Source organism: Alexandromys fortis, unplaced genomic scaffold, assembly GCF_014885135.2.
Source record: "Alexandromys fortis isolate MF-2015 unplaced genomic scaffold, M_Fortis_MF-2015_v1.1 scaffold_238, whole genome shotgun sequence".
NCBI classification, from domain to species: Eukaryota; Metazoa; Chordata; class Mammalia; order Rodentia; family Cricetidae; genus Alexandromys; species Alexandromys fortis.
In genome coordinates, this window is record NW_026068126.1 from 1578810 (window position 1) to 1594531 (window position 15722).

Sequence of the window (15722 nt, forward strand, 5' to 3'; positions counted from 1 at the left end):
GGGAGCTGGGTGGGAACGCAGCCCGCTGCTCCTATCACTACACCTTGCAATTCTTAATTTCATCATTTCATTCAGTGAACTAATGTTCAACAAATAATTTAAGCCATCAATGCCCTAGGCATTGTGATAGACATGAGAGGAGTCTGAGGTTAGTGGGACTTAGCCTGCTCCCAATGCCCCCTAGTCTAGCAGTCATAAGTAAATTGTAGTCAGCACCCTTCACAGGCCCATTTGTTGTGGACAAGGATGGCACCATGTCCTGATAGAACACAGTCAGTAGAGAGGTGTGGGAAGCATCCAGCACCCACTGCTCCATCCCTTACCCCCAAAATTCAACTCTTCTGGCACAAAGGGGTGGATCATGTGACGGGGGTAAGCCAATCAGGGTCTTTTATACTACTGGTTTAGCTAGCAGTGGCCACGTGACCTTCATCTGTCCAATTAGAATGATTCTTTCAACTTTTGCTTGGGAAACAGAACAGGCTGCTTCTCATTTCTAGTTGGTGGCAGAATTAGAGTGATTGGGAGTTTAATACAGATGTGATGTTTGCAGTGGTGTGGACGGTTTTGTTCTTACAAGGCAGGGAAAGAAGAGGAACGTGTGGGGAGAGTCAAAGAGAATGAGATAATTTCATGACTGTGGGCCAACACACACCCTGGCTGAAAGCATCTGTGTGTGTGTGTGTGTGAGAGAGAGAGAGAGAGAGAGAGAGAGAGAGAGAATGCAGGTGTGCGTGTGTGAGTATGTGTGTGTGAGTGTGTGTGTGAGAGAGAGAGAAGGAGAGAGAGAGAATGTGGGTGTGTATGTGTGACTCTGTGTGTGTGTGAGAGAGAATGTGTGTGTGCATGTGTGAGTGTGTGTGCATGCATGTGTGTGTGTGCGCACGCGCGTGTGCTCATGGGTACTCACAGAGACCAGAAAGGCACCAGATCCCCAGGAGCTGTACGTACAGACAGTTGTGAGTAATTTGAGGTGGGTGCTGGGAACCAAACTCTAGTCCCAGGGAAAAGCAACAACTAATCTCAAAAAGCTGTATTTAGGCCAGTGAGGCAGCCAAGGCACTTCCGGTTCAGGGTTGGTTTAATCTGTGGAATCCACATAAACATAGATGGAAAACTGCCCTACAAAATTATCCCCTGACCCTCATATGCCCATCTGTATCTCAGCCACACACACACACACACACACACACACACACACACACACACACAATAATGATAAATAAAAACTGAGACAAAATCCCTCAAAACTATTGTCTATAGAGAATGGTGGTGATAACTATAAGCTTAGCATTCTGAGGTAGAGGCAGGGAATCAGAAGCTCAAGATCATCCTTATCTGTATCATGATTGATTAAAAATCCAGAAATAGAAAATGGGGTTCAGTCTGGAGGTGAGAAAAGTAAACCAGCCAGCCACTGGCTCTTACCTCTACCTCAGTCCAAAATGGCGATCCTGACTCCAGGAATCTCAGAAAGAGATTGTGTGTGAGAGCTGTCTCCTCCTGTTTTATATTCCTCTCTAGTTCTGGGATTGAAGGCGTGCACCACTGCTGCCTGCTCTCTATGGCAAACTAGTGTGGCTACTGGGTGTGTGCAACCACTGCCTGGTCTATAAGGCTGATCAGTGCCACCATTTTACTCTCTGAACTTCAGGTAAGCTTTATTTATTAAAATACAAATGAAATGTCACTACATAACCATTTGGAGGCCAGGCTAGGCTACATAAGAGACTTTTGTTTCAAAAGAAAGAAAGTTTTCTTTTTAAAACTAACAAGCTTTGTAAAGATTTTGCAGATCCATTCCATTAGCCTTCCTTACAATTGGCAGGTGTTACAGCAACTCTGTAGTGGCTATTCAATGAGTCATGCCACTTTTTAAAATCTGTTTTGTCCACCTTATCCTTTGATTCTGCTGCCTTTGGTCCCCATTGTTTCTTGTGTAGAACCCAGATGCTCACAGTGGTACATGACCCATGGGTTCAGCATCACTGGGGGTATCTGATATTGTCTAGATCAGAAAGCTGACTTAATTTTGTTTTTTGACACAACCTATTGTTATTCAGCCCATGTTGACCTCAAACTCACAATCCTTCTGCCATAGCCTTGGTGTGAATAGTTTCCATCTTACCAAAAATCCTGAGGCTAGAGAGTTGGTGCAGTGGTTAAGAACACTAGCTGCTCTTGCAGAGGACCCAAGTTTGGTTCCCAGTGCCCATGACAGGCAGTTACTCGAGCACCAGGAGATCGATGCCTTTTTTTTTTTTTTTTTTTTTTTTTTTTTTTTTTTTTTTTTTTTTTGTTTCCCTCATTTCCAAATGTTATTTTCCCTGTCTCCATTTGTCAAGCTGTCATTTGTATGTTATGTTATGTTGAAAACANGCCTCCATGGGCACCTAAATTCACATGCACAGACTACCTCCCATCTCATACATATAACTTTAAAAAATTATTTTTAAAAAATTACAGTGGTTTCCAAAAACTTTTGTGTAGTCTGCAAAGTCCCTAGACTATGAAGGAACTGTGGCTGATAGGAATAGCAGCTCCTGCTCACCACTTGCTGACCCCGACATGTACTGTATTGCAGCCTCACTGTGGTATCTGGCACAGAATGATATTTGTGAAAAGAGTGCGTGTTAGATGTAGATCACAGGATCTGGGGAAAGAACTCTATCTGATTCAATGGGAGTAGACTGTAAGGGGAGATTAAAGGTCGTTAAAAGTGCATGTACTAGAAGCATCAACAGGACCCGTGGCCAATACACATTCTTGTTTCAATAACCTACTAAAGCAAAGCTGTGATAGAAAATACAAAATTATATCCTACATATGCATACATGTGTAATATGTGAACATACACATACCTTGGATTTTCCAAACTCATCAGATTCCTGTATTATGAGATTATTTCTTATTCATTCCTCAAAATCTAGTTCAGGTAACAGACACAAACACATACATGCAAAGAGACACACAGACACAGATGAGAGACACACAGACAGACACACACAGATGAGGACACACACACACAAAGAGACACACAGAGGCACAGACACAGACACACACAGAGATGTGTTGAAATAGGAGCAGCAGGGCTGCGTTCCCGGCACCCGGCCGCCCGCATGGCTAGCTTATGCCCAGAAATAATTACACGGAAACTGTATTCTTTCAAACACTGCCTGGCCCGGATAGTTCCAGTTCCTTATGGCTAGCTCTTACATATTGTTCTAACCCATTTCTAATATTCTGTGTAGCCCACGAGCTGGCTTACCAGGGAGGATCTTAACCTGCGTCTGTCTGGAGCGGGAGAACCATGGCGACTCCTCACACAGCTTCTTTTTCCCAGCATTCTCCTCTGTCTACTCCGCCTACCTAATTTTCTATCCAATAAAATGGGCCAAGGCAGTTTCTTTATTAATAAGAAATCACTCCCACATCATTTCCCCTTTTTCTGTTTAAACAAAAAAGAAAGGCTTTAACTTTAACATAGTAAAATTACATATAACAAAACAGTTATCAAGTAAGAATTACAGTTACAATATTTATATCTATTTTATCTCTTATCATAACTAAGGAAAACTATAACTAACCATTCTTCAACTCCATCAAAGACTCCAGAAGGATATAATATTACCTATCAAACAAGAAATAAGAAAACTCTAGAAATGACAGAGACATCTCGCTGCCTGGACAGTCACCCAAAGTTCCTCTGTACCGTTGGGGCATCCATCTTCGGCCTACAGGCCCATAGTATCCAGCAGACATTCTCATCAAGCAAGAAATTCCAAAGACAGTTCAGTCACTTTTTGCTGTGTCCTGCAGAATGTCTCACAGACTCTTTCATGAAGCAGGAACCCCAAAAGGTCATCTCACCTTTAGGCAAGTTCAGCAGTCCTCTCTCTGCGGGTTCTCTGTGTCCAGTTTATGCAACAGTCCAGGCAAGAGCAGTTTCTTGCCCAAATGGCTATCAAACTCCATAAGGATTCTCTTCGATGCCCATCTTCCTCTTGAAATAGATTGGTGCTGCCAGGAGCAAATGTGTCTCATTGTCATGAAAAACCCTAAGTTATTAAAATATCTTAAATGCCATATTCTGCAGCCTTTGAAAGATATGAAGAATGCCTATCTAACTAAAATATCTCTCTATATATCTAGAAAATCTAACTAACATGACTACAAGCTTAAGTATTAGCGATGATTATCCATTAACAACCTATATTTCCTAATTATACATTACATTTTTAAATGAACTACACAATCACAATACCTTAATCAAGATCAAAAATACATATACATATAACAAAATTGACCTTAAAATCCATACCAATGCAAATTATTCATATCTATATCATATCCCCCTTTAAATGTAAAAGAACATTTATAAACAATATTTGGGAACATGGGCGTAGTTTTTTCTCTCCAAACTGCTTCCTGCTGAATAGGGGCGTCGTTAATTAGGTTGTTCATGATATAACCTGTGTGCTAGTTTCATCTCAGTTGGCAATTGAGCGAAGCAATTTTTTGAGGGTGTTCACAGCAACCTTTCAGGAGGGCGTGGTCTATCATACCAAATCGGAATAGATGCAATCCACAGGGTCTCATCCTCTGCAAAAACAAAAGAAGACCCTCTCCAAAGCATCATATCCTTAGACCCAAATTCTGAAATCATAATACCCTCATGAAATCCATTTTGGTTTAGCTTGGCAGCCCATATAATGAAATGTCTCTCTGTACTTAGCTCCTTCACAGTCAAAAATTTTAAAGAAAACACAATGTACATAATCCAGACTCTCTGTGAATTTTCCATTTTTACGTGGCTTATTTTTCTTTATTTCTCTTAATCTATAACTATCTGTACTTCTGTACTCTGTCTCTTTAAAGACTTTACCCTTTTTCTTTTTAAGACATTAACTTTATTCTTTATATTCTTTTTCTTCTCTTTCCCAAGCCTACGTACATTTATCCAACAGTGTCTGAATCTGTTTTATTGTGAATCTGTAATTTTTTTACTATCCAGGAGCATTTCTTAAAATGTTAAGCATTTCTTAAAAACTTAAGTTGCACCATGTACAGGTAATACGGTACTGCCTGTGTCCTGCCCAGTCTAAACCTTAACTGCACGGTTTTAAGGTAATTACGGTAGTTCCTGCCTGAGATCAGCACAGTTCAGCATGGAGCAGCCGCTCCTGCCTCAGAGTCATTTGGTGCTTCTGAGCTGAGCACAGTTCCAGGCACACAGCAGTTCACATTGGAGCCGCAATCAGCAGTTTAATTCTGAGACTGAGTGTGCAGCACAGAAACTCTTTTCATCCAAGTTACAGCCAAATCTGACACGCAGAGCACTGCGCAGTCTGAAAACGCGTCTCTGTATGGCGGCAGGAATCCGCCATGCTCTTCCGCCTGCCTAAGCCTGATTCTGCCTTCTGCCCAGGTGCAGGCGGGGAGCGCTGAGCCATCGGCACGGTCTCAGAGCACTCTCCTCCGATCCCAAGCGGGAACACAAACATCCAGTCCCATAAAAGCCTTGAAATGCTTTAAAGCCAGAGTTCACGCTGGCAGTACAGCCCCAGGAAGCCGCGCTTTAAAATGACGCAGCTTTTTTTCTCTGCTGCTGTTGCTGAATCAGGAATCTCTCTACAGCACGCCACCAACAAAACAGCAAAAATCTGTGTTAAACTCTCTCTCCCTTATTTTTAAGCCTTCTCAGGTTTTTAAGTGGATTTAGCCCATCACGTCTGGGCGCCATGTGTTGAAATAGGAGCGGCGGCAGGGCTGCGTCCCCGGCACCCGGCCGCCCGCATGGCTAGCTTATGCCCAGAAATAATTACACGGAAACTGTATTCTTTCAAACACTGCCTGGCCCGGATAGTTCCAGTTCCTTATGGCTAGCTCTTACATATTGTTCTAACCCATTTCTAATATTCTGTGTAGCCCACGAGCTGGCTTACCAGGGAGGATCTTAACCTGCGTCTGTCTGGAGCGGGAGAACCATGGCGACTCTCCACCAAGACTCCTTCTCCCAGAATTCTCCTGTTTTCTCCACCCACCTAAGGGTGGGCCTTATCAAGGGGCCTAGGCAGTTTCTTTATTAATAAGAAATCACTCCCACATCAGAGATGAGAAATACACACAGGCTCACACAGACACACAATTTGTGGTTCTGGGTATCAAACCTTGGGCCTTGCACATGCCAGACTAGACCACTGAGCTATGTCCCCCAGACCACTAAAAGAAACAGGTAGTGGAGGTCAGGTTGACTTAAGGCCCTTCTGGGAGATTTTTTCTAGTGGTTTTGACAGCAGAAAGTTGTGCAGACTCCTGTGTCTTAAACGACTCTTCAGCCATTTCCTATTTGGTTTAGGGTAACTCTCTTCCAAAGAGCAATGACCTGTGTAGCAAGAACGGGAAATAGATGCGATCAAGGTTAGGGCTGTTCAAGCACATTAAATGTCGGGAAGGTGTACATTTCCTGATCTGGGCAGGACTTTGCAGCCCAAGTGCAGGAGAACACTGCTGATTCAGTTTTCCAGGAGACAGTCATGTGAGTGCAGGGTACTTGACTGTCTTCCTGCCCACTACAGGCCAATTGGTGTTCCTGCTGGGACGGTTTGAAGGAATGGATTATGTTTCCACCATGTTAGTACGCTTGTGCCATATGACTTGTCATTAATACTAACACACACTGGTGAGGACAGTTTGGCATAACATCTATAAAAGATGGTTATTTGTTTGTATTTATTTTGGGTTGTTGGTGTGTGTTTGTGCATGTGTGTGTGTGTGTGTGTGTGTGTGTGTGTGTGTGTATACTGCAGTGCTTGTGTGGAGGTCAGAGAACAACCTGCCAGAGTCCGCTCTCTTTCCATCATGTGAGTCCCAGGGATTGAACCAGGCTGCTGGGCATGGTGACAAGAGCCTTACACTAGCCTGTCTCACCTGCCACTCAGCCCATTTGATAGGAGGGAAAGCCTCAGAACAACATGGCTGGAGATATTATACTTACAGGTTTTCTCCATTCTCTATGGTTTAAATGGAATGAAGGAAACCACATGGGAAAAAGGTCAGTCATCTTTCTGGTGTTCTCTCATACATTGTGTGCAGCAGGGAGGGACCTTTTCTGTGGCTGCCAGATGTGAAAGCAGACACAATCCCGCCTCACATGGTCTGTTCCCGTGCTTGTCCATCGCTAGGAGCAAATGGCTAGTTCCATAAAGCTCATGCCCTGCTGGACAAAGCGCAGATTCAGCGGGGGCAGGAGGATGATAGGTGGAGTTTACTCGGTTTGTCTTCTGTGAACTGGAACAATGGAACCTCCAAGGGGCACATTCCCAGGCAATGTCCCAGTCATCTTGTTCGTATTGCAGCAATTCACTGTGATTTAGAAGATGTGTCCTTCATGACTGGCATCTGTCACTTCTCATGGTGTTTCCAATATGCTGTAGCACCTGTTGTTGCTATGTAAGGTTGTGAGATTATGCACCATTTCATTTACTCATCATGACTGAGTATTCAATGTAAATGTATATGAACACACATATATGTATGTATGTGTATGTATATATTTAGAGGTACAGTCTAACTGTGTAGCCCTGAATGGCCTAGAACTCTCTACGTAGACCACTCTGTTCTCAAACTCAGAGAAATTTGCTTGCTTCTGCCTCCTGAGAGCCAGAATTAGAGATGTATTAGAGGCATGCACCACCATTCCCAGGCTTTTTTTTTTTTTTTTTTTTGGTTTTTCGAGACAGGGTTTCTCTGTGGTTTTGGAACCTGTCCTGGACCTAGCTCTGTAGACCAGGCTGGCCAATAACTCACAGAGATCCACCTGCCTCTGCCTCCCGAGTGCTGGGATTAAAGGCATGCGCCACCACCGCCCAGCATTTGTTTATTTATTTTTGACAGGCTATTTAGTTTGCCTGGTCTCAGACTCTAAGTAGCTGAGGCTGCCCTCCTGCTTCATCTCCTGGACACTGGGGTTGTGGTCATGAACCATGCCTGGCCTATGTGGGCCTTGGAACTGAACCCAGGGCTTATTACATGCTAGGCAACCCTCTATCAATTGAGCCACATCCCCAGTCCAAGGCATTAGGATTTTTAAAGATAAAGAAAATAAAACATAGGAGGGAGGAGATGGCTTGCTCGTGTGTTATGCAAGCACACCACTCTGAATTTAGATGCCAGCATCCATGTAAAGCTGAGCTTGGAGTGTGCCTGTACCCCAGTACTGAGGAGATGGAGGTAAGAGGGTCCCATGCCTGTACCCCAGGACTGAGGAGACGGAGGTAAGAGGGTCCCGTGCCTGTACCCCAGTACTGAGGAGACGGAGGTAAGAGGGTCCCGTGCCTGTACCCCAGTACTGAGGCAGAAGGCTTAGCAGTTACGAGCACTGGTGGGTCTTTGCAGAGGACCCAGGTTCAACTCCTAACACCTATATGATGGTTCAAAACCATCCAAACTTCAGTTTGGTGTCATCTTCTGGCTTCCTCCCCCACTTGATACCCATGTGGAGTACATACACATGTAAGAAAAACATTCACACACAAAAATAATTACAATAATTATAATGATTAAAAAATTAAGAAGATAAGGTGCCATAATTGAAGAAGAAATCCAGTATCAATCTCTCGCCTGTGCATGCATGTGCACACACGTGCACAGATGTACACACAAATACATATACTTACTTATATCACAAACCACATATACGTTGTTGACAGAGATTTTTGTCCTGCCCAGTCCTGTAGCCATTCAGTTCCAAAGAATCACACAGAGGTCTACATTATCATAAACTGGTTGGCCTACTAGCTTCTTATTAATTCTTACATCCTACATTAACCCATAATAATTCTTGTCTGTGTTAGACATGTGACTTGGTACCTTTTATCAGTGGGGCGTTCTCATTTTCCTTTCTCTTGGTCTTGGTGACAACTGCAGATCCAGCCTTTCCTCTTCCCAGAATCCTCCTTTTCTGATTGCCTTGCCTATACTTCCTGCCTGATTGCACCACCTCTACTCTCTGCCTGGCTACTGGCCAATCAGCATTTTATTCAAGCAAAACAAGTGTCAGGGTACAAGATCATTGACCCATGGCACTTTCCCCCCAGTTTTTCAAAACAAGAATGAGATTCTCTGTCTCCCTTCCTCCATTCCCTTCTCCCTCCCCCCCTCACACACACACACATGCACACATACATGCACACACGCGCACACACACACACGCACACACAAACGCGCACACACACACAGCAGTGAGAAAGCAAAACAGAGAAATTAAGTGACACATCACACAGGGTGCCTTAGACAGCAAGTGGCAGGATCAGGCTCCATCCAACCCAGTATTCTGTGTTTCAAAGCCCATATTTTTGGAAAGCATTGCTGTTCTGGTTAGTTCCATATAATTCACCTTAAACTGTTAACTGCTGATAAAGTTTCAGATTACCCGGATGCTGCTGCATTATTCTCCTTTTCAGTCAACTGAGATGACAGTAATGAGAGTGTCTCATGCCAGCCCTGCTGGCCTGGCTCCCAGGAGTCACCCTTGTCCCGCTGAGTTCTTGGCCTTCCCAACAGAGCTGAGGCAACTGTCCAGGACCAGGAGTTGGCAGAAGGTGGCCATGACACAATCTAACGGGAACAGACCGGCTCGGCCACATTGCTGCAGTGGTGGCCTGGTCCTCTGGGCTCACAAATTCTGTGTTCCTCAAGTGTTTGATGCTGAATCCATTCATTTTTGAGATGGTAGAGCAACATCTTGTCATGGGTGCTTGGGAAATGCAGAAAATGGAGAGGTAAGCTTCCCCTCTTATCTCAACGTGAGAAACAACTGTTGCTGGTAACACTTTCCTAGGTTGATTTCATGCAGTATAGCACTATTTAGGCAAGTGTGGGGTGGTGCATGGCTGAAAGCTCAGCTCTGGAGAGGCGAAAGCCCAGACAGGAGACTCAGAAGTTCAAGGTCATTCTCAGCTACAGTTCAGAACTGAGCACTGAGTTGCCACATATTCTCAGCAGCTATGCCATCTCTGAGCTCAAGGAAGAGGGGAAAGAAATGGAAAGAGCTGGAACACAGGGAAACGGGCAAGAGATGCCATCTTTTGATCATGGCAGGGCCACTTCAGTTATTTCACAGCAATTGTGGTTGTTTGCCCAAGACTGGCTTTGCTGGGCTGTCAAGATGGCTAGGTGGGTAAAGGTGCTTGCCAGCAATCCTGGAGACCTAAACTCAATTGCAGGTACCATGTGATAGAAGGAGAGAACTAACTCCTGCAGGTTGTCCTCTGATATTTACATAAGTACAGGCACGCACGCACACACATTCATGGAATAATAATAATATGATAATAATAATAACAATAATAATAACAAATGTCTCTGTCCACAATCATGAATGCAGGAGGAGTTCCTGGGACCTTACTCAAGCCATGTTAAATTATTGGCTACTGAAAGACCCTAATAGAAGGGCAGAAGGGCAGCCATTGTCTTTAGTGTGTCATGCTGGTGAGCCCACTAAGCTCCAATTGATAGTTCCACGCTTAGTTAAACTTAGTGTGTCACAAAAGGACATGAACATGGAGAAGGGATTTAGGATGGTCAGGAGTTGGCAAGGGCGGTTAGAGTATACAGAATGCATTTTATGCATGTGTAAAATGTCATTGAACAAATTACATCAACAAAAAGAACAAGCAAAATCAGTTTTATGATTATAAAAGTATTACATATTATCCCATAGGAACATTGGAGACTACAAACTTCTGATGTGTGAAGTCCTTCTTTATATGTTCTGCTTTTATTGGTTAATGAATAAAGAAACTGCTTTGGCCTGTGATAGGACAGAGTAGAGTTAGGCAGAAAAACTAAACTGAATGCTGGGAGAAAGAAGGCGGAGTCAGGGAGAAGTCATGTATCCCAACTGGAGGCAGATGCTGGATGGAACCTTGCCGGTAAGCCACAGCCACTTGGCAATACACAGATTTATAGAAATGGGTTGGTTTAAGATGCAAGAGCTAGCCAATAAGAAACTATAGCTAATAAGCCAAACAGTGATTTAATTATACAGTTTCTGTGTGATTATTTTGGTTCTGGGCAGCCAGGAACAAACAAGTGGCCACAGCCTACACCTGGCCCTCTGCAAGAACAGCCAGCACTCATAACTAGAGGCTCCAACCTCCTTGTTTCATTTCTCATGCTTGGTAATAAAGGAAATAAGATATTACTTTATGTTTTTTATCTAATTAGGTTAGGACCTCTCAGAATTGGCCAAATGGTGAAACCTTATCTCAATTCAAACTCCCAAACAAAACAGAACAAAACCTGGCATTATAATTTAGGTTTAGTTTTTTAGGACTTTTTGAAGCTAGCTCCTTTTTCTCTCATAAGCTGTTTAGGAGTTCACTGTTGATAATTTTTTAAGTGACAGAATTATTTTCTTGAAAAACTTGTCTGCTTTACACTTCCAAGTCATAAAAAAAGATACCAATGTCCCCAGATACATCACAAAATAACCAGCAAATAGTATCCCAGCATCTCTTGACCTAGAGAACCTTGTCTGTTCCTCTCCCTCCATGCAAAATATACCGCAGGTAAGGTGCTGCAAAGGCAATTTGGCAGGTAAGAGCATGCATGATGCTTGCAAAGAACCTGAGTTTGGTTCCCAGTACCCATGTCTGGTGGTTCACAATAGCCTGTAATTTCAGCTCCAGGGGATCTAACTCACCTCTCCCACATGTACCCCAGCTTATGCACATACATATCATTTTTAGGTTCTTTAAATATAACCACAGGGGCTGGAGAGTTGGTTCAGGGGTTAAGAGCACTGGCTGCTCTTCCAGAGGAACCAGGTTCAGTTCCCAGCACCCACATGGCAGCTCACAACTGTCTGTAACTCTGGTTCCAGGAGATCAACACCTCCACACAGACATATATGCAGGAACAAGCAATTAAAAATATAATATAACCACAGTTAAGGAAATTAGAACAATAAGAGGGGAATCCAAATTCATATATTCTGGATTCAGGGCTGATTTGGTACCTGAGAAATATGGGGGTCTGGGTAAGTGAACTCTCTGAATGTCAATTCTGTCTTCTGTAAAATTAGGGGGAGTGGAGTGCTAGCTTCCACAGAGACGTTGGTAAGTGTTTTATGCTTAGCAATCATTCAATAAGTAGTATTGATTTTTATCAGCCTAGCTTGCTGGTTACATTCATTCATTCATTCATTCATTCATTCATTCATTCATTTGAGACATGGTCTAGGCTGTCCTTAAACTCCTTACAGAGCCAAAGATGACTTTGGATTTCAGATCCACCTGCTTCTACTTATGCATTAGGCTTTTGCAATGCTGGGGATAGGACCCAAGGCTTTGCTCATGCTACGGCAAGCATTCTACCCACTGAACTGCATTCTCATTCCTTACTTACTTATATACACCATATATACATATGCACAATATATACATATATAATATACACATTGTGTATAAATATACACACACATACATAGTGTGTGTATGTGTATATGTATGTGTGTGTATATATACATGTGTGTATGTTTGTAGGCCAGAAGTTGGTGTAAGGTGTCTTAGGAAGTCCCAGGAATCCTCCTGTCTCTGCTCCCAGCGCTGAGATTAGAAGTAAACACTGCTGCACCTGCTCCACTTTTAATGTGGGTTCTGGGGCTCAGCTGTGGGTCCTCATGTTTGGGCTGTGAATGCTGTACCAATTGAGCCCCATTGCCAGTCCTGGCCCTATATTTTAATGCTACCATGTTTGGTTTCTATGATTATTCTCCAGGTTTGTAAAGATCAGTGTTCCAAATAGCTTTGTCGGCCATATGTCCAAAATATTTTTGCCTCTCTTGTTTCTGTACATACACATACACAGGATTGACACAGGTGTACACACACACACACACACACACACACACACACACGGTGGGTGTCTGCTGCTCTTCTTTATATGTAAATCATGCACATAAACGCGAACAACCCTCGAGCTGGGGTCCACATCCTTCACGAAGGCCATATCATCTGCAGATACATTCTGACTCACCAGTCACACTTGAAACCTACCGGCCCTCTGACAGACCCCAAGCCTCCCGCAATAGCTATATCCAATCACGCAAAGCCTCTGCGCTAGCTCCAATATGGGCAGGTGCCTTATTCTTGCTTCCTCTGCAGATGATTTTATTTTAGTTGTTTTTGTTTTTGTTGTTCTAGAGAGTTTATCATCTGTTCCTCTTTCTCCCTACCCAGCCCCCAAACCTCCCCCCTCCAGCTTCCATTGCGCATGTGTTATGCATCCCTCCCCCATCCTGGGTACCAGTTGGGCTCTTTAGGGTGCTGGCAGTTGAAGAGATGGAGCCGCTTCCTCGGGAACACCGGGGCCTTTAAAACGCTGCTAACCGGAGCCGCCTTCCTCCCTGCTGCGTTCAGCAAGGATGGAGTGAAAGCGGATCCCTTGACTGCTCACGAGGATTAGCAATGGAATTAAAGCAATCTCTGTCTGTCCATCTGGAAGCTGAGAAGCCTCTGAGGCGCTATGGGGCGGTGGAGGAGACAGCATGGAAAGCAGAGCGACTGGGAAGTAAGTGTTTGGGCAAGGAATGGGTGGGGACAATGGGGACCCGTGTGCTGGAGCTGGTGACTCCTAGTGCGGGGGTGGGGGCAACGTGGGTGAGCTGACAGGGGAAGCGCCCCCACAGACCGGCTTCCAGTGTTACACAGCAGCGATGTTCTCCCTACAAACAAAAGAGGGGACCTTCCAGGGCTGGGCTGCACCGGGAGGCTCCTCAGGAAATCACAAGGCAGCTAAGCCAGGAAGAGCCTGGGCCGATCAGAGAATCTCAGATCCCGGAGCCGGAGGCTGCTGCTGAGAAGGATAGTCTTTCCTGCCGCCCAGAAAGGAGGATATTAGAGCGTTGAAATGCTTGAGGTCGCAGGAGCCAAGGGCCAGCTTGGGAAGCGCCCACGTACTGGTGATGGGGGAGTGTCTGCTTGCTTCCCTGCCTTGAGGTTCAGGGCATAGCTTAAATCCCAGCATCTTCCCACCCCTCCTGGGTCAGAGGAGAGGTGAAAGGGCAAGCAAGGGCAAGGTCAGCCCGCACACCCCCACTCTTCTAGTCCGATTTGGTTTGTGTTCAGCCGCAGCTGGCGGCTTTGAAACAGATCTCTGCACTCTCCGATTCTCTCTGTGGTGTTTGGTATCAACAGACATTGCTAAATATATTCAAGACTTTTCCTTTCAATTTGTTTGATATGATACTTAAAACTGCAAAGTGTGGAGGCTGTCTGGAAAGTCTAGGGTCACTGATGTCTCTGCAACTCTAGGGATTTCCCAGTGTCCTCCACCTCACCTCCTGCTCTGGTATGGCTTGCTCAGCAGCCCTGGTGTATGTAGTCTCCAGGGCTGGAAGAAGCCCTCTTGTCTTCTAGGGAACCTGCAGCTGCCGGCTCTGAGGCAGGGTCTCCAGGCTCAGTGACCTTTCCCGCAAAAGTCGCTGAGTTACATGTTCTTAAAGTATTATAAATACTCTCCTTCCCATATTCAGTCAGGAAAACTGACACACGCACACACACACACACACACATGAGCATGCACACATGGTTGTTTTCTTCATACTTGTAACTGTGGACTCAATAGCTTAGCTATAGTGTGTTTGGATCTCAAGTTCAAATATCTTCATTCCTGTTATAGTGGGTGTCATAATCTTTCCAACCTCTCTCCTTTCATTTTCTTTCTCCTTTTAAGACCCGGGTCCATTCTTCTGCTTCATCCTCTCTAACTCTTTGGCTTTAGCATTTTGAGGTAATCTCAAGGTTGCAGGCCTGTTTTACAAGCTCAAAATAATGCCACTATTGGGTGCCTTTTATTGTTAGATCGCCATACCCTGAGAACTTAGACACGGCGTTTCCTTTCATCCCTGTCACTACTTCATGTGGCCTTGAGACACCCCTTGTATGAGAAGGCTGGGACTTTTTGGTGACACAAACAGGAATGATGGGAGCAGGATTCAGACCCAGTTGGCTGAACTCCACACATCTGTGGTGAAGGTTTACTGCTTTCATAGTTCAGGAACCTTCCTGGTCTGTTTCAAAGATGGTTAGTAATGTCACAGCAGATAGTGGTCCTGCAGTCCACAGTGCTAGAAAGAACACTGAGTCCCCATAGAGTAGAAGCCAGCCACAGTTGAGGATTCTTTTGACTAGGACTTTTTGGCTGACAATGTGGCAAGGGGCATCTCTGTCCTCACTCTACTCTGTCCTTTGAAGGTGGGGATAATATTATATACCATATGGCTTTATCATGAATACTAAAGATGGTGCATGTAACACTCAGGGGAGATCTCAGGACACAGTTATATTTCAATGGCTCGTCCTCCATCTGTAGAGGGAACTCCTTTCATCCTTTCCATGAAACTGCATAAAGGAAGACTCTGGGTTAAAACTGCAATATTAGTCAGATCTGTGAGTTCTAGGCCAACCAGGTCTACATAGCAAGTTCCAGGCCATCCAGGGCTACAAAGTAAGACCCTGTCTTAAAACTAAAATGAAAAGCAAGCTGAAATATTGATCAATTCTCTAACAGCTCACACCCCACTATCTCCCACTATCCCCCACTATCCCCCACTATCCACTATCCCCCACTATCCCCCACTATCCCCCACTATCCCCCACTATCCCCCACTATCCACTATCCCCCACTATCCACTATCCCCCACTATCCGCCACTAT

The 15722-nt window shown here is 44.5% G+C and overlaps 1 protein-coding gene across 2 annotated transcripts in view; it reads left to right on the top strand.

Moving 5' to 3' along the window:
- Positions 1–9628: 9628 nt before the first annotated feature.
- Positions 9629–15722, top strand: part of Bmerb1 (bMERB domain containing 1) — a 72670-nt gene continuing 66576 nt past the window's right edge. Inside the window, exons 1-2 of one of the 2 annotated variants that reach the window (XM_050125766.1) lie at positions 9629–9782; positions 13425–13575. In XM_050125766.1, the coding sequence (XP_049981723.1) occupies positions 13473–13575 (103 nt within the window). In that variant the 5' untranslated portion in view covers positions 9629–9782; positions 13425–13472. Of the gene's footprint in view, positions 9783–12619; positions 13576–15722 lie in introns of those variants that run through there. The other variant, XM_050125768.1, reaches the window with a different exon arrangement.